The sequence below is a fragment of the Chaetodon trifascialis genome, chromosome 2 (genome assembly GCF_039877785.1).
Source record: "Chaetodon trifascialis isolate fChaTrf1 chromosome 2, fChaTrf1.hap1, whole genome shotgun sequence".
Classification (NCBI taxonomy): domain Eukaryota; kingdom Metazoa; phylum Chordata; class Actinopteri; order Chaetodontiformes; family Chaetodontidae; genus Chaetodon; species Chaetodon trifascialis.
The window spans coordinates 7,792,102-7,819,021 of NC_092057.1; the positions used below are offsets into that span (position 1 = coordinate 7,792,102).

At 45.7% G+C, this 26,920-nt stretch overlaps 1 protein-coding gene across 1 annotated transcript; it reads left to right on the forward strand.

Annotated features, from left to right (window-relative positions):
* Positions 1–1,824: 1,824 nt before the first annotated feature.
* On the forward strand, positions 1,825–26,868 carry rnf24 (ring finger protein 24). Its single transcript, XM_070974059.1, has 6 exons — positions 1,825–2,276; positions 14,068–14,217; positions 17,025–17,067; positions 17,902–17,943; positions 21,713–21,792; positions 23,278–26,868. Exons 2-6 carry the CDS (start codon positions 14,075–14,077, stop codon positions 23,417–23,419), a joined length of 450 nt encoding a protein of 149 aa, XP_070830160.1. The 5' UTR covers positions 1,825–2,276; positions 14,068–14,074; the 3' UTR covers positions 23,420–26,868.
* Positions 26,869–26,920: the final 52 nt, after the last annotated feature.

The window sequence follows — 26,920 nt, forward strand, 5'->3', positions numbered from 1 at the left end:
TTCAGACGAGCAGCGGTGAGCTTGCATCTCTCAGCTTCCTGCCTGTTTGTGCTAACCTTGTTTCCCATGAGCTGATTAATGACTGCACATAGAAGTCTTCATGGTGATGTGCAGCAGATTACTCCACCTCCAGTTTGTCAAAGATGACATAAATTTTCATGTCTGGATGCTCAATCGAATTTGGACTCAATGGATGAAGATAATCTAGTAGCAAATCTGGTGTTTTTGATACCTAATATGACAAAACGAGGGCAAAATGTCGCCAGATCGGCCTCTGCATAGCAGTGCACCTCTCATCTGGGACTATTGAGAGCTGTTTGTAGCTTACTGTCAGAGAACAATACAGTGGATCTACTCCTCAGCAGCTTTTTGTTTGGAGTCACAGCTTTTAAAACACTGACTAATAAGTGTCTTACTGCAGTTTATACCTGACCTTGGAGATACTGGGACAAAATCAGCAGTTTTTCCACCAGTCTAAGAGTTACTGAATGTTCCTCGTTTAGGAGAAAGGCTTTGCGAGGTGAATGTGCAGCTTCAAACAGTCTGCTTTAGACCCAGAGTGGAAAAGGAAATCACAAATTAGTCTAAACTGCCGACCACAAAAAAATCTCAGTTCAGACTGTTGTTTTCATTGTACAGTAACTGACGAAATCACAGCACCCTGAAACTCCTTCACATCCAGAAACATTTCATGAGCAGTTCTGACTTTTTATCTCCATGTGTGACTTTCTCAGCTTCATCCAGACCTTACTGAAAGAGGCAAGAATCATCATCGTCGTCATTGAGAAATACCAGCAGCACACAGTTCACTACAGCAGGCAGGCATGAATAAACTGCTGCTATCCCAACAACCACCCTCAAAAAGAAAAGTTCCATTTAGAACCACTGGTGGATCTTATTGTGAAGAAATTCATCTTTATCCTTCTTGTGTTTGGTGCCTAGAAGAACATTTTTAACCCTCATGTGGTCCTTAAAAGGAGTGGCATCTAACTCACTTTCACTATTAACTCAGCCCTCTTTAGTTACACTTTCACTTTCCAGTAAGTGTTTAAAGGGTAAATACTCTCTGAATCATGAATTAGTTCATGGTTTCTAATCATTTGCTTTCATGTGAAACCAACAGCATATGAAGCAGTTAAAAGCTCCACCTCGACCAGCTACAACAGTAAAATTCAGCATCCACATGTACGTCCGAGATTTAATGAACTAATTAAATGACGATAATAATATAACTCAGTAATGAGTCCTCTTGGTACTTTAAGTACATTTTGCAGCTAATGCTACTGTACTTTTACTTGCAATGGTGTTTTTCCACCGTGGAGCTACTTTAACTCAAAGAAGAGAACTTCCATTAAATTACAGCAAACTACACTTTAAGTTATTCAAAACAAACCAACAGACATAAGAAAACGACAAAAACATGCTGCAGCTCATTAAGTGTAGCCTGCAGCCTGTTTACATTTGGTCCTCTGCAGCTCAAGTGCAGTAAAGTTACTTTAATAATACTTTTTTTATTACTATCATATTGTTAATATAGACAGCTCATCATATGGAATATTCTAGCCAATGGTATTTCCTTCTTTTTAACAAACTTATTTTTCCTATGGAAAACTGCATACAGCACTTTCATGTCGTTATTTATTCAGTTTAGTTGTTGGAGACTAATGGGAGACTAAACTGGTACCATCCCATCACCGCTGAAGAACCAGCATTGGTTCAAACTTGAACCATTATTTTTAAGGATCCCTCGCAATAAGCTACGTGACCATGTGCAGCATCCCCTCCCTCCCTCCCAGCATCACTCCCCTCGTACACGCTGTCCTCAAAACCTCCAGCGGCATTGAACGCATCGGTCTGTGTGAGCCGAGCCGACGGGGAGGAGGTGGGATCGAGCCCTGCTGCGAGCGAGCGAGCGTTAACGAGCGAGCGGCGCAGATTTTTGTGGGAAATCACGACCGGGAAGCCCATCGCGGGACCCCCCCTCCCTACCAGCGACAAGGCTGTATTCACCCGACACATCGCCGTGTTTTTTGCCTCTGTTTCCCGGCGAGGTTCCCGTTGACCACAACCGCCACCATCACCGATATCGCGGGCGGGGGGCTGTGGGATGAGGTCGCTCTGCGGCAGCGGCTCGGCTGTGTTCAGATAAGGCACTTTTTGTCTTCGCTTATAGTTTGAGACGGTTTGTCGCCTTTTAAAGCCTTCCAGCACCCCGAGTTTGTGAAGAAAGACACAGCAGAAGGTCACAGCTACTGACGGGGCAGAGGGAGTCGCTGGTGAGTGGACGGTCCTTTTTAACCCCTTAACGTTAGCTGCTAGCCGTTAACTGTTGTGTTCGCGGTGCTGAACTTGGCATCGAGTGATGTCATACTGTATTTCAGTTTTTACCACTCAAACGTTAACTAGTTTAGCATGAGGGTCATTATGTAATATCAAGAAGACTTTTTAGTTGGGTGTGCTGCTCTTTATGCGCCGAGTTGACCCAATTTAACCGTATTTGTCGTAGTTAATCTGGACTGAGGATGCTCAGCGATAACGTTAAGTAACGCTATGTCATGTGTAGCTAAGGTTAGCCGTTAACGCTGCTAGTTAGCTAACGTTAGCGAGCCTACGCCCAGTTATCTGCCGCCCTGTGAGGAGCTACAGCCGCACCACCAACTCATGTGCCTCAACACCAAGATGCCAGCTCGCATTCACGTCGACAGTGTCGTGTGAAACCATAAAGTCATCTCTCATGAAGAGTGTCCGGCAATCAGCCGCTCGGGGATGTCCTGTAACCGTGATTATCGCACGTTTTTCGCTCCGTACGGTAGCCGTTAACGTCAGGGCTGAGCAGCGATAGAGCAGCCACCACGGCTCACATAAAGTGCCCTCACTGTCATCCAGACAGGGACGAGCTTTGTGAAATCACACGGCAGGGAAACAGTAGGAGTTTCTCTGTGTTTCCGTCAACACTGACAGCATTGTGTGGGCTGTGACACGCTCATCCGGCGTGGGCTCGGCTGGCAGCAGCGCAGGTACGAGGCTGTGCGGGCTGAGTGCAGCCATCCCCGCTTCTTTGTGAACAGAGGAGTACAAATTGAGTGAGTATGAGCTGGGATCTGATCAGATGCAGACTGCTTATTGTTGGAGACAAAGCAATGCAATGACCCCCTCCCAAAAATCGTTCATGTTAGAAGTCAGGAGACTGAACATCTGCCGTTCAGTAGTGAAAGATCAGCGGTGTGGCACAGATTGTAAAGCCCCCTGAGGCAAATGTATGATTTAACCTGCTTGTTTTGTTCAAATAAGCTTTATTGACTGCTTTGAGTCTTAGCTGAAGTGTGTGGTGGATCGTAAAATGTACCAGAAGCTAAAATCTGATCAACTTTTTGTGCACTGACCTCTGAGAGCGACATCATGTCTGCACATCTTGTCCAGAATGGAGGTTGAATTGATTGGCAGTGTTGGTGAACTCGCTGAAAATGCTTTTTCATACACATGTAGTATTGTTAATGAAGCATTCAGCCTGATGGAGCTAGAGCATGTGTTCATGTGTTTCTGTTTGGTGTCTTCTTACTGTGGGTCAACATGGTGCCATGTCCCAGAAAACTTGAATATCTTTCTTCCATCTATGGAGATTATTGAACAATACATTTTCATGCCTCCTTAGTCTAGTCTTACATGGACTATTTAAATAGTAATAGTAGTAAATCATTCAGCATTTGCATAATGATGAGGTTGCTTCCCTGGAGGTTGAGCTTGATCATGTTTTTATTTTTCAGCAGAAAGAAGTGACGTCATACCGTCCTTCATTACACAGTTAAATCTCCCCAGCGATCGTGTAGGTGTGACACTGAGCTTCTGTCACAGTGAGGTTTTTGTGTTTTGGTGGCTGTTTGGAAAAGGTTTACAGAAAAAAAGAGGAAATTGTGTTAATGCGAGTTGTGTAATTTTCCGGTTAAGGGGAAATGAGCATTACTGGACTTTCTTGAAGTGTGGGGAAGTTACTGAGGGGCACACTGAGGGCAAAAGTTAAATAGGCAAATACCACATGACAGCAGATTTTAAAGCAGACTGGTGTCTCCTCCTAAACATGTTGAGCTGGTCCAGCGCGTTCCAGACGCATTTTTCTGCCTGGAAAACACAAGCTGCACCGCTGCAGCATTTGAGACATGGGTGATGAAGAGTCCTCCTTCAGTGTCCTTCAGTGCCTGCAGTGCTCACATATAATGACAGTACAATACACAGAATTAATAAGAGTGGGAAGGAACCTAAAGCAGGTAGCATCCTTCATGCAGACACAATAGATCGAGTAAAAAAATCAGACAAAGAATTACACAAGACTGCATCATGGAAGAGCTTCATGAGTCCGTTATGACCTGCACAGTCAGTCCATCAGTAAACCCTCTGTTGTTGCACACACTTAGCTCACGCTGAAGGTTTGTGCGATGCTCTTCATCATCCACATTCCCCCGTCATGAGAATAATGTGCACCTGCAGCACTCACTCTGCCCCCTCATCAGAGCAGAGTGCTCAGTGCAGGAGGACATAGGCTGTGCATGTTTACCCTCAGAGCGCAGTGACACACAGCGCTCTCCTTTGTTCTTCAACTTCTTTTGCCATTTATCAAGCATGCGACTGGTCTTTTCAGCTCGACTGGCCTGTTTTCTTAATGATAGCTTGTGCCACGCTTGAGGGCTGATACTTTTTTCATGCTTATCAAAGGAGGGACAATTGACTGTCTGTGGAAAATGCACCTGTTTTGTCTGCTGGATTTGAGGCTAATGACGTGTCTTCGACCACATTTCGGCGCTCTCATTGTTATCTTCAAGCCACATCTCATCTTGGAGCCACTTTTCAGAGAAAGCCTCTTCTGCTCGAGTTCAGTTTGATGTTTCTTTGTAGGCGGCGGATCGCCAGAGTAGCCCCTCAATGTCTGTTGTTTTTAAGACATCTCTCACCATAGGTTACTTTGTTAGGTCAAATATGTTGACAAGAAATTTGAAAACACGAAGATGACTGCAGGCAGTTGCTGCCTGGTGCACAAAGGTGTGCTTTGAAACACATGACACGTGAATACCTGCATACCAGATGTCTGCAAAGATTGTCAGTCATCCAGGAAATGCTTAATCAGATCTGTGCATTCACAGACTTCACCTCATCAGGTCAAGACTCAGCAGGTTACTTTCACCCGAGAGGTGACTCTTGAGGACAAGGCATATATTTTATACAGGGAGGACAGGTGGTTTAGAAGAGGAGGGACGGAGCTCGCTGACAGGATCGTCCAAATGACCCGAAATGACGGCTTCATGTGCAGAGGTGCAGCCATGTCAGTAGATTCCCCAGTGAAAAGGCTGTTTGTTCATATTAATATTCAAAGATCAGAGAACACAGCGAAAGGTTGTAGTGTCTGCTTGTCAGCATGTGGGCAATGTTTCATTAGTGTTAGACGCCAGCAAAGATTCATCTTAAAGCCTGCGTATCACTCCATGGTGATCAATGAGTGGCCCCTTCTGTCTTAATGTAGTTAGTGTCTGTCTGTCCAGTCTATGGCAAAGTTTTGGGACGATGTGTTCATTATGTAATTCTTTAGTTTTCTTTAGTTTGAGTCTTGCACTCCAGAACAAGACTCTTTGGTCTCAAATGGACTAAACTGAGGTAACACTGAAGCTGAAAGTAGGTTCATCAAGTAAGCACACAAGGTCGGTCCACACCAAAGTAAACGATTCTCTGAAACCCTCCTTGGACCACCGTCCTTACCAAACAGCTGAACAATGGTCCAACAAAAAGAGGTGGTCTCAGTCCAGATCAGATCCGTGGTTCAGTTTGTTTCCAGTGTGAAAACATCTGTTTGGACCAATTGTAGAAAGTCTAACGTCATGACCAGAAAGAGAACAAACAAAACAACAAAACAAAGTGATCTTTGGTAGCGCATGAGGAGACGAGGAGAGCAGCATGCATGTTTGGCCGGCGTTTGGCTCATCTTCTTCATGAAAAGTCAGTTCGAAGATGATCACAAACAGTCTGACACATCAGTTAGGGAGTGAGAAGTTGAAGTGACAGCACGCCGATGTCTACAAAGCACTTCATTTCAAGAACAGGGAGACGCAGCTCATGTAGGTGCTGAGGTCAGGACGTCGGTATGTCGGGAATATTTCTTTCCAAAAACCAATCGATCAAATGAGTACAGCAAAAAACAAACGCTCACCCTGGTTCAGACTCTCAGGTGTAAAAAGATCCTCAGTCACAGTTTGTGAACTTGACCTCTTCATGTGTTTTGTTTTGTCTTTGCTCACTTCCTGTGGATCAGTGGCTGATAACCCCAATAACTGATAAGACTTGTATTGGGTTAAGGTTGTTTTCATGTTTCAGCTTCACTTACTGACTCTCACATGACTGCAGGCTTTATTTATAGTGAGTGTGACCCTGTAAATAGACAGAGGATCCTGTTCCTCTGAAGCAGGTAGCTGTGAAAACACACTGCGTAGCATCAAGCCTGTTATAACATGAGCTACATCATGACGCAGTACTGAAACGGTTGTTTTCAAATGAAATATCTCACCACTCTTGGTTTAAAGGGTGTGTGTGACCACGAGATAAACTGGAGTCAACAAACAGTCCATAGCCAGATTAAAATGGAGTAGAAAAGAAAGTAAAACAAAGACGGTCAAACGGCGACAGTTCACGAGGTGACACAGAAAGTCCAAAAAAAACCTGTCCACTGGCTCTGGACACATGGAGACAAGTGAGACAGCTGTGTGTGTCAGTTCCCCTTGTTTGTGTCGGCTTGTGTTACTATCAGAGTCCACAAGGAATGACGGGGTGTTGGGGGGGTTACCATGAGCTAACGAGCAAACACAGAAACCTTTTGCTCCCATTTCCACGATGTCTTTCCCGCTCAGACAGTAAAAAGTTTGACCAGTGATGGACTTTTGTTAATAGTTCTCATGTGTATCATATTTACTTATTAAATGATATAAATCTTTTTATCAAGTAGCTACAGATTATTTTGGGTGTTAGTTACTGGTCAGCTGTCTGGTAGTATCTTAGCATCAGTAGCTTGAAGCTGGTCTATCTATAATTTAGTTTAGACTGTAGTCACAGTCCAGGCTCAGGTCAGGGTTGGACTGTAGTCACAGTCCAGGCTCAGGTCAGGGTTGGACTGTAGTCACAGTCCAGGCTCAGGTCAGGGTTGGACTGTAGTCACAGTCCAGGTTCAGGTCAGGGTTGGACTGGACCTTATACAGTCTATGGCTCTCTGTGAATCTCATCTTGATAACGTGCTCCTTTGATGCTTGCAGTAGAGTCAGATTGCATGCATGGGATGGTCAGTCACTGATATGATAAACCTTTGACACTTATTACTAAAGACAGACGCATTCAGGGAGTGAACGGCACAGCACTTTGTAGAGGTCCTGATATGCTTGATGCATGCTGGTGAATGTACGAGTGTTGGACGGTACGTGGAGCGACATGAGATGTAAATCCACTAATTGAATTCTATCAGCAGCCGACATTAGGTTGACCTTGTCAGCTCCACTTAAGTCCTGTGCCTCCCACGTCTCCATGAGTTGTAGTTACTGCGACCTACTTACTGGGCCCAACTTTGGAAAAACAAGCTTTCTGTGATGCATATTTCAGAGCTTGAAGTGGAACCACTCATGGCTGCTGTCCTCAGTGATGGGGTGCATGATCATTAATGTCATCGTCTCCGTTCCTCAGAAAATAATTTAAAATAATTCTGGTGATTGTCTCCCAGTTTAAAGAAAGAAAAGAGCTTTTCAAGGCTCTCTGCAGCCCTCACTGTCAGCTCGACCCTCAGCCTGCATTTTCTATCCTGTGTGACGAGTTAACCAGTTAAACAGTTTAACTGGGAGCGGTTATGTTTTGATGGATGGGTGGACACGTGAATGGCCAGCTGGCCCTGACCTCCCCCACTCAAAGCTCGGTGTGTAACTTCAGTGTCATCCTGAATGTGGGCATTTCTCCCTCGCTCTGCCTCTGAGGCCCTGGTGTTTGTCGCTGCCCTTTGGCATATTAAGTTTCAGATGTGCAAATCTCAGAGCTGCTGGTGGCTGCTGGTGGAAATTTCCACTTCTCTTTCGGACAGCATCTTGTGAGTGTGGTGTGGGCTGATCACAGGAAACTTTTGGGTTCTTTTGAAAGGAGTTTGATAATTATGATGACAAAACGAGGACATTAATAAGTGTAAAGGATTGGAGATAACTGTTTGAAGTATCACAGGACAGCTTCAGAAGCCTGTTTTGGTTGAGCATTTGGCACTTTTTCCTTGGAAAAACAAACGTCAGTGTTACTCAGCAACAGCAGGAAACTTCTTTTTTCAGATGACAAATATATGAAGTATTATGAGTCATCATTAGTCCATGTGATGTGTCTGCTAACGGTTCCCCGCCCCCAGGGCATAAAACCAAATCCATTTTCACTGTGACGATTTGTGTAAACTGACACTTTGAGGCTGAAGTGTTAGCTTCTTAGCTTTGTCATGGTTTGTTTGTTTTTCTCATTTGTTTGTTCTCAGTCTTTCATCTCACACAAGTTATATCCATATTTTCTGTTGCATCATACCGCAGGAAACCGTGCACAGCGAGTGCCTAGAGGGATTTGCTCACTCTCACTCATTTCCTACAAATGTGATGTGCCATGCGTGGTCTCGCTGCTGGTTATGTAACAGGGTGAGGCTCTGTGAAAATGCCTGAGTGAGAGAGGCAGATGGTGGCGGAAACGGTGGGATGAGGAGAGCAGATGCAAATCACATCTGCCCTTTCCAACAAGAAGATGCTGTTTGTTGCCAGGTCATCACATTCGCTCTGAAAGCTGGAGGATTATCCTTTTTGTCAGCTGTGACCTGTGTACATCTGCACTTCAGTTGTTGTGCAGCAGAGATCGCCCTGTCAGCACGACCTCGCTGTACCTTCACGTTTTACACAGCTAGTTTTATACCCAGTGAAGCGTGCAGGTTTGGCTTTTGTCCTGAGTGGGCCCTTCAGTTTCAACGAGGGAGAGGGGCAACGAGGTATTTTTAGATGCACAGGAAGCTATTTAGCAGCAGGAAGCATCTTAGGAGGGAATTCAGGGCAACGTGCTGAGCTTGGACGGTGTTTGGTTTTTAATGTCATGGCTCACGTGTGTTGATTTGTGGAAAATACAGATGGTGACAAATTCACATGCAACCCAGCATTCAGTGTCTGAGCTCACTGTAGGGCCACTTCTGGCTGCCAGAGCAGCTTCAGGAGACCCTGGCATAGACTACGAGTCTGTTGAACAGGGGTGCTCCGGCCATCTGCCATACCAGGAGTATGTTTCCTCTGGCTGGCCAGTGGAGCCGGCCTCCTTACCAGCCTTATCTTTGTGCCTGGCATTCGGGGTGTGTGCTCTAGGACTGACCTCCCACCTCACTCACTGAATTGTGTCCGTAGTGAATGACTTCAGATCGTGTAGCTGCAGTCTCTACAGAGGAAGAATGAGTTGTGCTGTACTGCTGAGTGTCTGGCTGCGCTCTGTTCTCATCAGTGGATTTCTGTTGTCCTTGTTCAGCAGTCCGTGTTAGCTCATATCATAACAGACTCCTGTGTTTGACTATCTGACACCCCAGAAGCATTTTTGTGGTATGTGGGTTGTTTACTGCAAAGGGGTTGGATTTCCGGATCGCTTAATGGACCCATGATCCTCTTGGTCAGCATATGTTGATACTTCAGGGGTGTTGCACAGACTGAAGGGAGCAGAAGACTTGAAGTGAGACCTTTTAAGTCTATGGTTCAGTCTAAGCTGCATTGGGTGACGTACTCTCACTCCCTAAAGTCGCACCAGCTGGATGACACACATGTATGTTCTAACGCTGTCAGTAGAACTGGAAAGATGGATTTATGCACCAGGTGTTACGGCGGTCCTGCTGCACCTTGCAGTTATACTTCAGCGTAGGAGTTAACGTGTGGATTATCATGACACGACCACAACATGAGCTGGATCTGTCATAGACCGTCAGGCCATGTCATGCAAATACTCCAAATACTGCATACACAGTAGTAACTCTCACATGCTTTAATGCTCCTATTGCCAAGGATTGCTTTGTTTTTTAGCGTGCTAATCGCCATTTTTGTTGCCATTTTGTGGCTATTTTTTAGGACTGTTCCTTAAATGTCTGTGATTTAAACCATCAGTCGGCCCCAAGAAATAAATAATATTTATCATAAGTGTAAGTGAGGTGTGTTGAAGAAAGAAAGCATGAATAATAAGCACAACAAACTGAAATACTGACGGTCCCCCCGCCCAGCTTGGTAGACAAAGAGCTCTTCAGAAACATGTTGTCCCCATTTGTTACCTTTAGTTTTTCCTCCAATCAGGGGAGACAGCCGTTCGTTAGCACAACACCAGACCTATTGGAATCACTGAACGAAGTGGAGATGTGAGCGGTAATTCAGGGTCTGGAACCAGCAGAGCCTTGTCCATCTACCATTTCCATGCATAATGAATGTGGGCATTACTGAGTTGCAAGAAGGATTGCAGTGGAAATGGCTTTGCTCCATTACAATATGTCCACCACCTCAATGCAGCCGAAGGTGACAGCTCACCAGTGGTGCATGTCAGCTCTGCTGGAGCCACAGCTTGCCGTTTATAACCGACCTGCTCTCAAAGACGCACTAAAAATGTCAATGCAGACCCGCTTCTGCAGTTTGTAACTCCAGTGGCTACAGGAGCTGTTCATGACAGCTGAAATAACTCTGGAAATAATCAGATATGAGTAAAAAGTTCAATTCAATTCAATTCAATTCAATTTTATTTGTATAGCGCCAAATCACAACAGAAGTTGTCTCAGGACACTTTCCATATAGAGCTGGTACAGACCAAGCTCTTTTTGTTGAAGGAGAAGCCGTCTGGACTTAAATCTGCACAGTCTGCTTCGAACAGTTTCTTGTATATCTGTCGAACTGTGACTTATCAGTAACTTCTCCACATCTCCCTCCTGGGGGCCTGTTCTTCATCGTCATCTGTCTGTACAATGGAATTTCCCAAAGTTCTCCAGAGGTTAATTGTTGGTGTGTGTGTGTGTGTGTGTGTGTGTGTGTGTGTGTGTGTGTGTGTGTGTGTGTGTGTGTGTGTGTGTGTGTGTGTGTGTGTGTGTGTGTGTGTGTGTGTGTGTGTGTGTGTGTGTGTGTGTGTAAAGTATGTTGCTCTGCAGCATGTTTGTGTGCTCACATAAACAGGGGGAGGTTGTTGTGGCTGTTCCATAAAGGCTACTGAGGCGAGAGCGAAGCAGGGCTTGAGTTTGGCGTGAAGCCATCCTGAGCAGGCTAAAACGAGGGAACCACACTAATTAAAAGGAGACAGTGCTCTGACGAGGCTCTCAAGGACAAGTCGTGTCACTCGTCAAGGAGCTGTGATATCGATCTGTGCAGGCTTTAAAGCATGAAGGCTCCGCTCGGGTATGTCCACTACCTCTCCTTCTCTTAAACTAGCCGGAGAACAGTTGGCTTCGAAGTTAGGTGGCCAATAAATTATGTTTTCATCTCATGGAACTTAAATTATTATTATTAGTATTCTCCTTGTGACCTCTGCTGGCTATATTTACACGAATGGACAGAAGTCCACAGTCCTGCTGTGGAGAGTGGACTGTCACTGTTGGTTTTGTGTGTCTCCAGAGGTGTTTGTTGGTGTCTGTGACAGGCTAGCTTAGCTTAGCTCTACAACATGTCTGTGTGTTCAAACAAGCAAGGGGAGGTCATCTGGGCTGTGATTTGAGGGACAGACAGAGAGAGACGGCTTCAGTCTGACACAGTTTGAACCTGGACATCACTGCATCGTTTATCTACAGCTAACAGTTAGATCATTAGCTGGAGAGATCAGCAGAATCGTCAGGCCATAGCAATACGCAGGATTACAACTGGACCTGGTCCTGGTCTCCCAGGCCTGAGGACAGATGCGTCATTTCCGTCCAGACTGCCTCAGTCTCAGGACTCTGTCACAGCGTCCTGAAGGCTAATGGTGGGTGTTAAAAACGGTCCCCATCGCTGTTGGATGACGTTTTCTGTCTCAAACCGCTGCCTGAGCTGTTTGTCCCGTCAAAAGACGCATCTTAAGAGCTGGACACAGTCTCCCAGCCACCAGTTGAACCTCATGACACGCTGATGCTGTCTCTTAATACAGGGGTGTTTGGCCTCACATCAGAAAACATGACATGATATGTGCTTTCAGTGCGTGCTCAGTGCACTGAAGACAACACTTATATAACTTATGATATGTGATCTGATATAAAGAACGGCCGTGCTGTTGAAATCAGCTCCTCTGGTGATACTGAAGGCACAGCGAGGCTGTTAAACATGTTGGGAAGACTTCAGGTTACGGATCCTGTCAACCCTGTCCTCTGACATTGTGAACCAGGTGTCTCACCAAGATCACTGCTGGGTGGTGTCATGGCTGCCAGGACTGGATGGAGTAGATGATGCTAAGGATAATGTGAAGGCAGTGTTTCCCATACGGAGACACCTCAGATAACTGATAGAGAGACAGTTTTTGGGATACCGTGACACACATGATGTCATCACACACAAAATGTCCCACTGTCCAGAGGAGAGAAGAGGAGTGAAGCTCTGTGTTTAATGAAGGGGAGGGGTACGAGACAGGGCTCCCAAAGGAGCACAAGTTATTCCTGTCCCCTCCTCCTCCTCTTCCTCCTCCTCTTCCTCCTCCTCCTCCTCCTCCTCCTCCTCCTCCTCCCTGCATAGGCATGTCTGGTCATGTCCCTTTGGTATATTGAGTAAGACACTTGACCCATAGATCCCTGCTGGCTTTTATCAATCAGTCTTTGAGGAGGAGTTTGTCAGGCGTGGTCGCTCAGTGTAAACAGAGGAATGTGAATCTGAAGCCTTTTATCAGATAAACCTTGTTTTTCTTCTGTGGTGGTCTCTGTCAGCTGTGTACCAGGATGTGTTTTAAAGCTGGATTTTAAATAATAAAAACAAAGAGCTCTCACTTCCTGCATGGCTCTACCTATCTGCTGGCCTTTTAGGACACAGATGGGACTTTAATGGACCCCCTCATGTCTCAGGATGTTGTTGTTGAGTCGTCTTTTATCACTTATTGCCCCGCAGCTCTGCTGTCAGCTCTCAGTGTAGATTTTGAGGTTTGGGCATCTGACCAAATTCAACAAAGCTTAGACCAGGATGGCTTCGCTCCGGCTCATGATTCAGCTGTGCAGGAATGGCCATTGGCTCATTAGTGAGGGGAGGGGGCTGATGAAGAGCAAAGTGCATGTTTTTCCACAGCCCACTGTGGCTTTTTATTGAATTACTCCAATGTTTTCAGTTTCTGTGTGTTTCTGAGAACCAGAGCTCATTTTTAGCTGCTCTGACATAGTTAACCTACATCAGAACAGGTGCGACAGCTGCCATGGCGGAAGGGAGGGTGCCAGGGCCCCCCCTCAAGTCTCTTACAGTGAAGTTCATGAGCATTACTGAATCATCTCAGAGACTCTGATAGTCCTTCAGAGTCGACAGGGACCGTGAACAGACTCCGGGATGTCTTTTACAGTGTGTGTGTGTGTGTGTGTGCGTGCATGTGTGCGTGCGTGCGTACGTACGTGCGTGTGTTTATAGACAGTGTTTTCTGTTGTGTGTTAGGGTCCATGAATACGCACACTGGACTGGACTCACTTTGCATGTTGTCACTCCTCCTCAAATACCCGCTGATCCTTTTTAGACTTTAAAATCCTCAACAACATGAAATATACATTAGGGTCATGGTTTAGTTTCTCAGAACACAAAAGCAGTAAAAGTACATGGGTTGTGTTTTGGGCTTAAAGCCAGCAGAGATCTGACATCCCAGCTGTGTGCAGGCTGATAGAAGCTAAACTAACATTAGCAGTTACAGTGACACTCAACTGAAAATGAAACCAGGCCTAAAAATATGTGTCTGTAATACTGAAAATAAAACTAATGTTTAAGTGAAAGTTAGTTAGTTAGGTTAGTTTCTTTTTAATGCTGAGTCATTACTGTCTTTTTTTGGTCCACAGTGTACTGAAGTGTGTGGAAACACTTATGTCCTCTCTGTCGTTTGTCTCTCTCCATCCAGAATATCCATGAGCTCCGATTTCCCGCACTACAGTTTCAGGATGCCAAATATAGGGTTCCAGAACCTTCCCCTGAACATCTACATTGTGGTGTTTGGGACAGCCATCTTTGTCTTCATCCTCAGCCTCCTCTTCTGCTGCTACTTAATAAGGTAAAGTCCACGCATCCACAAGCTTTGGCTTCATTTAGACTTTTGATTGTTTGCTGTTTCTTTGCTGTGAGTTTGTGACAATAAGTGTCATACAGGGTCCGTTTGGCTCCACTGACGTGGTGCAACACGTTGTTAATCTTGTGCTAGTCCAACAAAGGTTGTCCTCATTTGTTGCCACTTAACAAAAAACAGGACAGAAGACACAGCGATTTCTTGATGTCTTTAAAGAAACACATTTTTTGGCCAAAAAAACCCAAAAAGCACATCATTCACTAGCCTGTTTGTAATCGATGCTAACGTTAGCATCACTTCACCGTCTCTGCAGTGCTTGGTGTGGAGGGCTAAACCCCGCCCTTGATGGAGGATTTTAATGATGGCGTGTGATTTTAGCAGCAGTGTTCATCCCTCTCCCACCATGATAGCTTTGAACACACTGTACCTCTTTTGTCAGGACTTATGTAAGACCTGAGAGTTCTAATGAGAGCCCAACGTTGATTCTCACAGACCGTCATTATGCAACTCTTCATAACACGTCTTTGTACGTTTCAGGTCACTTTGGCTCATGAATTACTTGTTCAAAAGTGTCCTCATCTCCTGCTTCACTGTAGCTGGATCCTAACAGCTTCATGCTAATGGAGACTTTACGTCTAGTACTCTGAAAAAGTAGAGACGGTGCTGTGAAGGTCAGGGCTAAACACGTCTGCACCTGCAGAGCGGTGAAACCTGTAAGGACGTCCAGCGACCTGTATGACACTCGTCACGATGGCTTCTGTTGAGGCTGAACTGTGTGTTGTTGTATTTGTCTTGCTGATAGTTATTTCACTGAAAGGCAAAATGTTTGAACAGCACAGTTTGGAGACGGAAGCTAAGAACTACAGCTGGTGAATTTCTAATCTGGATTAAGAGGAAAAGCAGCGATGTGATGCTGAAATCTGACGCTGATGGTCCATATTTTCACGATCACAGCGTCACAGAAACTCGTTAGAACACTTAACCTCCTCAGCGTCTTCACCAGGTTCACATCAGTTACATTTACATTTGGCTGTTCATTAAATTTGCATTTGGTAGTTTAAATCTCTTGTTTGCATCTATTAATATTCATCTCGTTAAAGATCCCTTTATAAACCAGTAATCCAGTCATTTCCCTCAAAGGAAGGGTGGAGGTACTTTAGAGTTATCTCCCTCTTTTTAACCCCACTGGTTTGCTCTTGCTGCAGGGGTCTTCTCCCCCCACAACAACAAAGTGAACACAAATAATGTCCAACATTTTTTATCTAAGACAGCAAGAAGCAGCAGTTCCCAACCCCGCCCCCCCACGCTACCCTGTCATATCCTATCTTGGATATGAAATGGTAAGTAGGTTACCTCTGTCTGTGAAGAGACGCTTCGACTTTGATGCAGTACCATGATTCAGTGCTGACAGTCAAGATTGGTTCAGTTAAAGGCACAAAAAGCCATTTTGCTCCATAAAGGCCATAAAGCACCGGCCTTATAGTTGATGTGTGGCGAGTCATTAATCCAACAAAGATAAATATTCACACGCAGATTGACACAAGGCAGACTCTCACAGAAACACTCAACCAGCTCCATCAGTGAGTCTACAGTCCACACACACACACACGTGAAATATGCACACACATATCGAGGACTGAAACATGAGCAGAAGGAGGCTTTGGACGCTGAATTCATGAGCAGCCTAAAGAAACCGGCTTCAGGCTACCAGCCAGCCATCACTGCAGTTTGAATCTGAACCCCGTATTTCATGAGGTCATTCTCTTTGCCCTCTCACCCTCTCCTTGTACTCAAGGGTCAGTGAGCTACCCCCATCAGTCACCCACAACCCCCCCCATGACCAGTTGCCCCTTGCCCTTGGGAGTTTCTGCACCTTTTCCTGCTGACCTCTTTCAAAATGTCAGTTTCTCTCCTGGACTGTGCTGCTTGTTTTACAGATCCCTCTCACTCTGCTGCGAGAGGTTAAGGTTACTTGTAATGGAGGTAAATCTTACAAACCTATGAACTTCTCCTCCCTCTCTCTCCCTCTCTCTTCCTCCCTCTCTCCCTCTCCCTCTCCCCTCCTCCCTCTCTCCCTCCCTCTCTCTCCCTCTCCCTTCCTCCCTCTCTCTCTCTCCCTCTCTCTCTTCATCTTGTTTCCTTCCCGTGTCTTCTCCATGTTTCACTCTCAGTACTTAGAGTCTTTCCTTCCTCAGTGCTCTTTGCTGTGTTCGATTGGTTGAATCTGCACTAATGCTGTTAAAGCTTAATCTTGTACATTCTGTGATATCGACTTGATATTTTCGATTTTTGATGAGAAATTAAGGCCGAAGGCTTTCAAAGAATCACGTGTGTCAGTGTGTAACTTGGTGTACTGTTACCTAACAAACAGCTGACAGAGCTCAGTCAGGTGATTTTTCCAGTAATTGGTGAATCCAGTTAATAATTCTTCAGTCTGTAGTTGTGATAGTTTCACCTGATGTGATCCTGAGCAGAATCACTGTACACAACCCAAACATTTCCATTGAGAGCGTGCTCTGCTCTGCCTTCTGTCTGACAGTCTCCTATTGAGATGTACTATGATTGTGTGTGCCACATTATAACCCCATCCTGTGTGGACTGAGATCGGTATCGGTACCACAGCGATGCACTAGAACAGACAGATGTCAGAAGGCAGGTATTTAATCAGGAAATTGCATCCGTGTGTCGTTTTTCTCTCTTTTTCCAGGATGTATCAATACTTTGTCTCTGTTTATCAAAGTCACTTGAAGGTCACTTGCTAATCAAACAGATGTTTTGTCTTTACGTCTCTCCAGGTTACGGCACCAGGCGCACAAAGAGCTCTATGCATACAAACAAGTAAGTGCTCCTGTGACACACACACACACACACACACACACACACACACACACACACACACTGCACTTCACAGATCTGAAACCACACACGGCCCACAGTCGAGTCCCCGTGTGGAGGCAACCATGAAGACCCTCTCTGCTCTCTAAATGCAGGTATTCTTTTGTGGACTCTTGTGGCAGCTGCAGGTATTTCGAGTGCGACGCTGCTCAGTGGATCTGGCCCACTTCAGAGCACGTGCAGGTTGTTGGTGAGCTTAAGTGAACTCCCAAACATTATGAACTGCACTTTAGCTGAAGGGAAGAAAGCGGCTCAGCCGGAAAAATCAGGTTGACAGTTAGCTGAGGCCGAGCGTGCCGGTGGAGGGAGGGAGGGAGCGATGGAGGGCGTGAACGTGACCCTATTGCTTTTAATGACGCAACACCAACATGCAAAACATCCAAACATGTCAGAGTCAAAAAAACACACACACACACACACACACACACACACACACACAGTGGTGTAGTACATGCTATCGTGACCATTACCTCAGTTGTTTAACTCTTTACTGCCTACAAGCTAAAAATGTGATTTGTCCAGCTTCTGTGTGTCATATCATAGACACACGCACACACACACACACACACACACACACACACACACACACACACACACACACACACACACACACACACACATACACATAAACCAGCAGCTGTGTTTCAGTCCATCTTCTCTGCCCTCGCTCAGCTTCATTTCTCATTCATGTCGAGTCTCTTCTTGTATTCCTGGTCTCTTGGCGGCGTTGGCATCGAGCTGTGACTGATCTTTGTCATCTCTCATTTTGCCCCTCAGGTCATTCAGAAGGAAAAGGTCAAAGAGCTAAATTTGCATGAGGTAAGAACTCTTCTTCTGTGTTCTGTAGTTATCAGCTGATGACACTTATAACACTGGTCTCAGTACACAGCGTGCTCTTCTATCAGCTAGTTTGAACCAACCAATCATGTACTGCTTCATTTTATCCTTCATCTGTGTACTTCTGTCTTCTTTTTGTTGTACTGTGGCGTGAATACCCACATTGCACTGTGCTCTCCACTGATTTAAGATACAGGGTTTGATCCTTAACATGAGCATCAGCTTTGAGGTGGAGGTGATGCGTGTCAGCAGCAGACAGACGTGTCAGCAGCAGACAGACGTCATCTGTCTGCTCGTATCAGGACACGCGGGGACATTTGTGCACTGAGTCTTCAGTGTCTCCTCCACACATCGTTTGCCTGTAACATTCAGTGCAGCTGTCCTGACGCACTGTTGTGAAACCGAGCATCTTGTGGTCGAGTCATGAGCGGTCTCCCTCGCGTTGTTGCGTAATGCTGGATGTCAGCACAGCCTGGTTTGATGATTACAGATGGACGTTAGTGTGTGAAGCAGCAGCTCTGCGTTGGACACGTGGTCGTCCTCAGCCACGAGCACTAACCGTTTAACACCGTCGTGCAAATGAAATGTGGACAGTGGCGTCTTGGTGCGCTCTGACTCTGGGCTGAACGCGCTCTCTTGTCATCAGTGATGGAATTTCCCACCTTCCCATCAGGCCTCTCCTTTTATTGTTGATGTTATTAGAAACGGAGGGAAAGCGTCAGAAGGTGTCATGTGAGTGAAGCCTGTCAGAACAACAAGCTGTGTTTGTTTAAGGACAATAACATACAGACACACACATGCTCGGCCCGGGCGGCTGACCCACTTTTAAAGGATTGCCCTGCAGACACGAGTTCAGGCTGAACTCACAATCTCAAAGGAGCATCTAGAATGGGAGTGCTGATCTGAGATCAGTTTACTGGTCATGCTGTGTTTACGTTTGATTCATGTGTAACCAAACCAGTCACATGATTTGACCCCGTTTCCATCGAACTGCCTGAGAGCAACGCGACTGAATGCTGCTGATCGTGTGTCGAGTGTCATAATGAAACACACCTTAAAGCCCTTTGGTACAGTTACACACACATGTACATGCATTAATGTACACAGTACACATGAGTACAGCCTGCTGTTAACAGGATGACAGTAGTGCTCAGCTGACTGTCATGTTCTCTGTTGAGCCTTTATTCAGTTTGTGGTCAGTCTTTGTGTCACTGGTGTTTTACTCAGGAACCAGATCATTGTGTAATCAGTTACTGGGGAAAAAACAGGAGAAGTTCAGATTAGTTTCAAAATGAGCAAGCTCAGAAAATAATGAAGATGTGGTGATGCAAACATCTAAGGCTGCCGTTACTCTACATATTGAAAGATTACACCAAAAAATGTGTGTTTCGGCTGCACTTGTGTATTTATTTGTGGAAAGGTTTGTAAAGTTTGCCCGTGATGATCCCAGTGTGGATGTGCAGTGTGCAGGTCAGCACTGGTTCTGTGATCCCCTGCAGTCATCTGTCCCATCGTCATGTCTAATAGGACTGAAGTCTCCTGTTGTGTCTTTGGTTTATGTTCTCTGATTAGCCCAGATCCTCTCTGACGTGCTGCTGTGATATCATATTCTAGGTCAGCATTCACAAGCGTGATGGTTAAGATTGTGTCCTGTTGTTTTATTTTTCTATCCATATGGGCTGGAGGTAATATTTCATGTTTCATATCTTTGTCTTAAAGTAATCGTAGCTGGCGTTATAAAGTTCAGAGTAACCGTGATAGTGTAGCTGCTTCCACACTGACCTTGTTTTTGGTGTTAGATTAGATGGAAGGCCTGTTCGTATCGTGGTGTGAATGCTTTAAATACTTATTGTCAGACTGATAATTTGTGAAGATTTGATTGCTTGGTTAGAGTCCAGTGATGTCTAATATGTCGTTCATCTTTATTAGTGATGCATGAGTATATTCTATCATGTTTTCTTCATACAAATAGAAGAAAACGGCCACAGATCTGCAGACAGAGACAGTTAGAAGCACTCGGTATTAATCTCTATTGAAGACAACAGAAAGTATGAAAAAAGTGGGTGAAAAGAAGTGATGCCAAAGATAAGAAGTCAAGGACAATGTGTCCTTGAGACGAGAGATTCAGGAAGGAGAGCGTCTGTTGGTCTGAATGTCCACTTCAGCCAACGAGTGCCTGTTCTGGCCACAAATAGCTTCTGGCGATTATTCTGAGCGTCGGCTCCCCTCGTCTCTTCACTGACTCCTGTTGTAGTCCTGATCCGTTCGTTGGTTTGTGTTTCTGCTCCGCATTTGTTCGGGAAGAGGAGCCATAAGTGTGGAAAGACGTTGGTCTTGACAGGCAGAGGTCAATGTGTTTTTCTCTGGTCCAATCTTTGATCTGCTCGTGTTTTTTTCCATGTTCAGTTGATGTGTTTCGCCTGGAGTTTATTCTCTTAACGGGGAGAAAGAGGTTCTGTCCAAAGTTGCTGAAGGCTGCCAGATCCCAGCTGTGAGCGTGACACCGCGGACAAAGCTCTGAAAAGAACAAAAACACTGATGCATTCACCAACTGAGGGAGCAAAGCAGACGCCTTAACAGAGGATTATTCTCCATCCAGAAATCATCAGGAGACAGAGCTAAGAGGCCCCGTGCTGGTCTTTTCATCCGTCCACCAGAATCTGTGGCTCAAGGAGTCAGTTACAGAGCGAAACAGCCAAAAAGACAGTGTCCAGGTTAAGACCCTCTTTCACCAAACGACTACCTGCTGGTGGGGTCAGGTTTGGTGATGGGAGGCTGTGTGGTTAAAATTCATCTTTTGCAGATTTTCGCTCATTTTCTCACAGTTTGAAGTATCCAGTTAGGAGCTGTGGGTCGTGTCTTTGAGCTGTGGTCTGTGGAGGCTGTAGTCAGCAGTCTGCTCCCACGGTGCAGGTGGTGTCATGAGTCACTTCTTTACACTGGACGCAAGTGAGTTTCAGTGGGACGCTTCATTCTGTGCAGCCTTGGAGCACCTGGAGGACGTGGACGGGTGGACAGTGGACGGTTGAACCAGTGTAGCTCATGTTTGCCTCATGCTGTGATGTGGACTGTGTCCCTCCTGGATGATACCTGGGGTGCACTGAGCAGATGTAAACCATCTTCATGTATTTGCAGTAAAACAGTGATTTACTAGCATCAGTTGTTTAGTAAATAAAAACTGATCAAATCTGAGACAGATCCACTTTTTACTCCACGTTTACCACCAATAACTATCACACACAGCCAAAACGGTTAGCTAGCGCTGGCTGGCAGGTCGCGACCTGTTGATGCCATTCCTCTGTGTGTGTTAAACTTACACACGCAGAGACAAACTACTCCAACTTGTCCATCAGGATTGACTCAGTGACCCTTAAAAGGACACGAGCCGGACACACGACCACAGTCCTCACGACTCTTAACCTGTTTGATATGACAGAAGCTAACAGCTCTGAGATCAGAGACTAGAACAGTCGTGTAGAGTGGCTTGAAGACGTGATGTGGGTCCACTGATGTGTCTCTGGCTGTCTTTTAGTCTTTAGTCAGTTATTTAACAGAAGATGTCTGTGACCGACTGCTCGGCTCTTTGTGGCAAAGTCTTTGCAGATGTTGGCCAAACTTTCCATGAGTTGTTGACCTCCATTATTTGGTTAATTTGTTTCCAACCCACCAACATAAACCTCTGATAAAGCCTGACCAAACAACCCGACCGGCCCGCTGACTCACTGCCTCTAACCCCCCCTCTCTGTTTCAGATATGTGCGGTGTGCTTGGAGGAGTTCAAACAGAAAGATGAGCTGGGGATTTGTCCATGCAAACATGCCTTTCATAGGAAGTAAGTATAAGGTTTTGTTGACATTCGTGGACACACACACACACACACACACACACACACACAGAACACACAGAGTCAAGGACACACAGATCGGTCCAGATTTCCTCGATAAAGTATTTTCACAGGTCATAACTCAGACTGAAGTGAAGTTGTGGTAAAGTCACTGCTTGGACAGAACGCATGTTTGTGGACCGTAGAAAAGGTCAAAGTTGTGTGTTTTTGTGTTCCAAACTAAAGCCCAGTGTGTGTGAGGACCCGCTCTGGACATGATGGATTGCCTGAGCCAGTTTCACCCCGCCCCCGCTCCCGCCCCCGTGCCCTGACCGTTTCAGCTGGGTTGTTTATATCAGCACGACACCTCCCCTGGCCTACTTTTCCCCCAGTTGCAGCTCGAGTGGTGACCACTCACTGAATCTGCTGTATAAACACGCTGTTCTGTGTGTGCGTGCAACTAAAGTCGTGCTGTTTTACAGAGAAAACACACATTCCAGCTGACCGTTACCGAAAACACTCAGCGGTGAAGAGCGGCCTCAGACAGACCAACAGGAAAGTTAAAGTCAGGAAAGTGAAGCAGGACATTCAGGAGTAACACATGATTCATGTATCAGTTAGAGCTGCAGCAACAGTTGACCCACTGAAATACCTGCGAGGCAAAAATGAGCCAAAGATATTAAATGAATAAAGATGTTAAACAGACTGAGAAGCCAGCATTTTGCTTTTTGGCTTAAAAGGAAAAAGTGAAACTAATCAGTTGACTGTCTGTCCTGTGACCAATCAGTGAGTTGCAGATAGTTTGTGTTCAAGTCAGAGGACTGTAGCGAGCAGCAATGATTGGCTGTAGCTGCACAGCCGTGCCATCGGCGACCGACGGCGTTACATCACCTGATGGTTCAGGTGATGCCGTCATTAGTGTGGACATAAAATGTGACCATTCAGAAGAAAAGGAGTGAGTTTAGTGCATGAAGCTGCAGCCGCCACACCACAGCTCTGACCCCGTGATCCAGTGCCCCTGTGATCCGGTGATCCAGTGCCCCTGAGGACGGCAGCAGACAGGACACCAGCAGCCAATAGCAGCTCATAAAGCCCTGATCCATCCACTCAGAATCTCCTCTGTGATTGCGACAAACTCCGGGAAGTTGATTTTGATTCTTGGCATTTCTGAGTTTTCATGGTGAAAAACGATGTGGACATCCAGAGGAAATGAAGGTCTCCTGCCGTCTCTTCATGTGTTTCAGAGCTCAACAGATGTTTTATTAATATTAATATATGTTAATATGAGCTTTGGAGAGTCTAAAACATCTGATACACAGTCATGATTGGTGTGTATTTTTTAACACATTTGAAAGGTTCTCTTCAGTCTGTTTTGTCCAAATTGTGTGTTTGAGACTTTTCCTTGAATGATTTTTGACAGTCCCCTGGTTTGCTCTGTGTCCCCCTTCATTGCTGTCCGTCCTTTGACCAGGTACACATGCTTTCTGTCCTCAGGTGCCTCATTAAGTGGTTGGAGGTGAGGAAGGTGTGCCCGCTGTGCAACATGCCCGTCTTGCAGCTCGCCCAGCAGGCCGGCAGCACGGACCCCCCCCTGCCGATACAGCAGCCTCTGCCCGGCATCGAGAACCTGGTGTAGCGTCAGACCCTCGCTCACAGCACACTACAGTCACACATCCCGTCACTCATACGCTCACCTGTACAGGTACACTTTGGTATGAGTCTGTGGACAGATCGGAGAAACCGGAGTTACAGCGCAGACGCTCACAGACTGCGAGTCTGACGTCTCGTGTCCTCGCATTGGTTCACAGAAAGGATTTCCTGACATCAGCTCGGACTGATCAACCCTTCGTGTTTTTCTTCTGGCGGACGATGAAGAGTCGATGTAGAAGAAGTTTCGCTCTTGGCCAAGACGTGGTCGATAACTTTTTCACAACCAAAGCACTTTTTCTGGGGACACCAGCTAAAGACCAGGAGTCAAAACACAAAGCCAAGAACTAGAACACACTAAAACACATAAGTTTGTTTTTAACAAGCACTTTACGAGAAGTCCAACCTTCACTGCTTGTGATCGTAGTAGCGAGGTCGCGTTTTGTATTTTATCATTAACTATTATTTCTGTGTACAGTAAACATGGGTTTTCATTGATTAGTGAACTTTGATTTTTAAAGAAAAAAAGAATCTCAAAGGGACGACAATACCTGCGTGTTCTAATGACACACACGCGCGCGCACACACACACACACACGGAAGAAATGAAGCCTCCAGACATCTCGTCTGACTAAATGTGAAAAGTCTGAATGTGTTGAAGCCCAGAAGTTTTCACACTCCGCCTGGAATCTGTTTCCTCGTCGCCTGTCCTCGTCTTCATCACTCTGTAACTCTTCTTATTATCCTTTTTTATTATTCAGTCAATACAGGAACAAATTATACTTTCATTTAAGGAATTTACTGGGTAACATCCTGTAAATATGAGTGCTGTTAGGCTACAGCAGGCGCTTTCTCTCTACCTATATATCTATATATACAGATATAGATACATACAAACATATGTGTAGTCACCCAATTCAGGTCGTCTCCAGCAGAAAATCTGACTTTCAAAGTTACTTCTTTAACTACTGTGATGATCTAAACCAGTATTAGTGTGTGTACGCTGCTGCTTTACAGAACAAACACTCGTACTGAGGCAGCACTAAAGGAAATGTCAGCGCTCCGCTGTGATTGGCTCTGCTGCAGCGTCGTTTGGCTGGATGAGCGTCAGCGTGGCTCGATGTCCAGCTGATTTATGTGAAACTAGCTTCATGTATCCTGATGGAGAACGACGGCTGAGTGGATGAAGAAGGCTTTTGCCGGCTGCTTCCTCTGATGCGCTGCGTTCACAGCCGCCTCCACCCGTCAGATGATGTGTATTTATTTTTTAATTTATTCTGCTTTCCTGGTACAGCTGCTGACTGACGCCTGCATCAGCATCACCGCCCTCAGCATATCATCAGCACATCATTTGCTGTCACTTTGTAAAACTCATGCACACATGGAGGGCTGGGCGGACCCCCCACACCGCACCCCCGCAGGGCTGCCACAGAGTCTGTGGTCAGCAGGTTGCAGTGAAGCAGCGTTTTCATTCACATGTCCACGCACACGCATGCACACAGGCTGGCTGTGCTTTGGGCTGCAGTGTTCTGGTGCTTTCTCCTCGCGCCCTCTTTCTCTACGGTACACAGCGCTTTTGTTTGGCGCCGCTCAAACAGGAACTCTCCGCCCTGCCGGCTTTTGTGCGGGGTTTTTTTTGTCCTCGTCTCTTGTTGGCTGCATTTAGTGAATGTGTTGTAAGTAAATGTGCTGATCTGATAGGGCTGCTTAAAAAAGCTGTGCAGCAGAGCGATGAAGAGGAGCTGGAGAATGACTTTGATTGACAGGCGACAGTCGAACGTCGTCTTCAAATCTGTGATCAGACGAGTCCAAACAGAAGAAACGAAGAAGAAGAAATGTACATTTATTATCACATCACACAGTTAGTTGCACACTACATGCACACGCCGTGCTTTCCGTGAAATTATTTTCTCCGCGTTTAACCCATCCTTGGTCCGTCCTTCCTCCGCGGCAGACCAGGAACAGTGGGCTGCCATTCGATGGCAGCACCTGGGGACCCAACTCTCTTTGTCACCATTGGTCAGGTGGTGATCTTCTTGCATGTTTTTAGTGGGGGTTTTTATGGAGGATACCCCAGGTGAACACGGGGAGAACATGCAAACTCAAAGAGAGTCAAAGCAAAAGTGGAAGCTGCCTTCAGTGCCAACGTGTTAACGTTCACAAACATCACCGATGGTAAAGCAAACTGGTTTCTGATTGGTTTAGAAACACTGTCTCATTTCCATCTGAGCCTTTTACATTAAGTTGTGAACATCTTAACACAGATATCTTTGTGAATATGCTTAAAAAATAAAACACGTCTAAATTGATGATGACTTTATCCTCTGACACCACGTGACGTTCAATTTTTGGTACCTTTTTGCTTCTTTGGTTCTGAAGAGGCTGTGACTGTTTCACTGAACCTGCATCTCGCTGCTGACGCTGCATTGTGAGAAGCATCATCATCATCATCACATTCTTCCCAACGCTTCACTGAATAACCGTCGTGGGCAGCGTTCGGCTTCGGCCCCTCAGTGTTTTGTAGCTCAGCTGATGACGCGACGCTTCGTTCCTGCTCACGGTCTCAGAGTGTAAAGTTCACCTGAGCAAACAGGACGAGGTTTGATGTGAAAGCTGCTGTCAGCATCGTGAAGCTTCCACCGTAGATAAATGTGTAGCCGTCGTGTGTGTTTACACATGAGGTGCACGTGAGAAACTCCTTCATGTGAACTGAATGGCAGCTGAACACTTGCTGCCCTTCGGCCATCTTAAGTGTTGTGTTGATTGTAAACACTTTTAGCCTTTCCAGCCCTTTTCCTTCCTGTGTGCCGTCCTCATCCTGGCGAAAACAAAGTGCCAACCCAAACTCAGCTGTCACCGATCCAAATCTCAGCCAGTGAGATCGAATCCTGTCATATTTGGCCAAAAAATTATGTGAAACTGACGTCAGCGCTGCCTGTGAGTTAACTCCATCATAAACAGACAGAACGCCGCCACTCGGCGTCACAGACGGTCAGGAAGCCATGAGCGTGATTGGCCCCCCAGGTCAGGTGTTCTAATGGGAAACGATGCGGCTGAAGGCGTTGTTGGTTTCAGGCTCTTGATCTCCATCACTGCCTCCCTGAAGTGAACTTCCTCCTTGTTATTTATTCCTCTGTAGCCCCCCCCCACACCCCGCTCCACCATGACACCCCCACCCCCCTCCCCGTTCGTTAACACTGATCACGTTTGTGGACTCTCACAGACATTATTTGTAAAACTAAGAATTCTGCAGCAGAATATTTTTGAGACGATGCTGTACAGTATTTGTAAGCTCTATTTTTGTAAATTGCTATTTTGGAGAAAATAATATTCTTTTTTTTTTTTCTTTTCTTGTTTTTGCTAATTTCATGTTTATTCATTTTAAGAAAATGTTGCATGTGACTGACTTGAACTGTAAATAAAATTTCCAGGTTTTGGAAAGAGTTGAGTGTTTTTCTTTGCGCCAACAGTCAAAACTCAGAAAATCTGT

What these genes read in the sequence shown, in the direction of transcription:
- rnf24 (XM_070974059.1), top strand. Translation starts at nt 14,075, where the DNA reads ATGAGCTCCGATTTCCCGCACTACAGTTTCAGGATGCCAAATATAGGG. An exon ending in TTCTGCTGCTACTTAATAAG is followed by an intron (nt 14,218 to 17,024) that starts GTAAAGTCCACG and finishes ACGTCTCTCCAG; the next exon opens with GTTACGGCACCAGGCGCACA. An exon ending in AGCTCTATGCATACAAACAA is followed by an intron (nt 17,068 to 17,901) that starts GTAAGTGCTCCT and finishes TTTGCCCCTCAG; the next exon opens with GTCATTCAGAAGGAAAAGGT.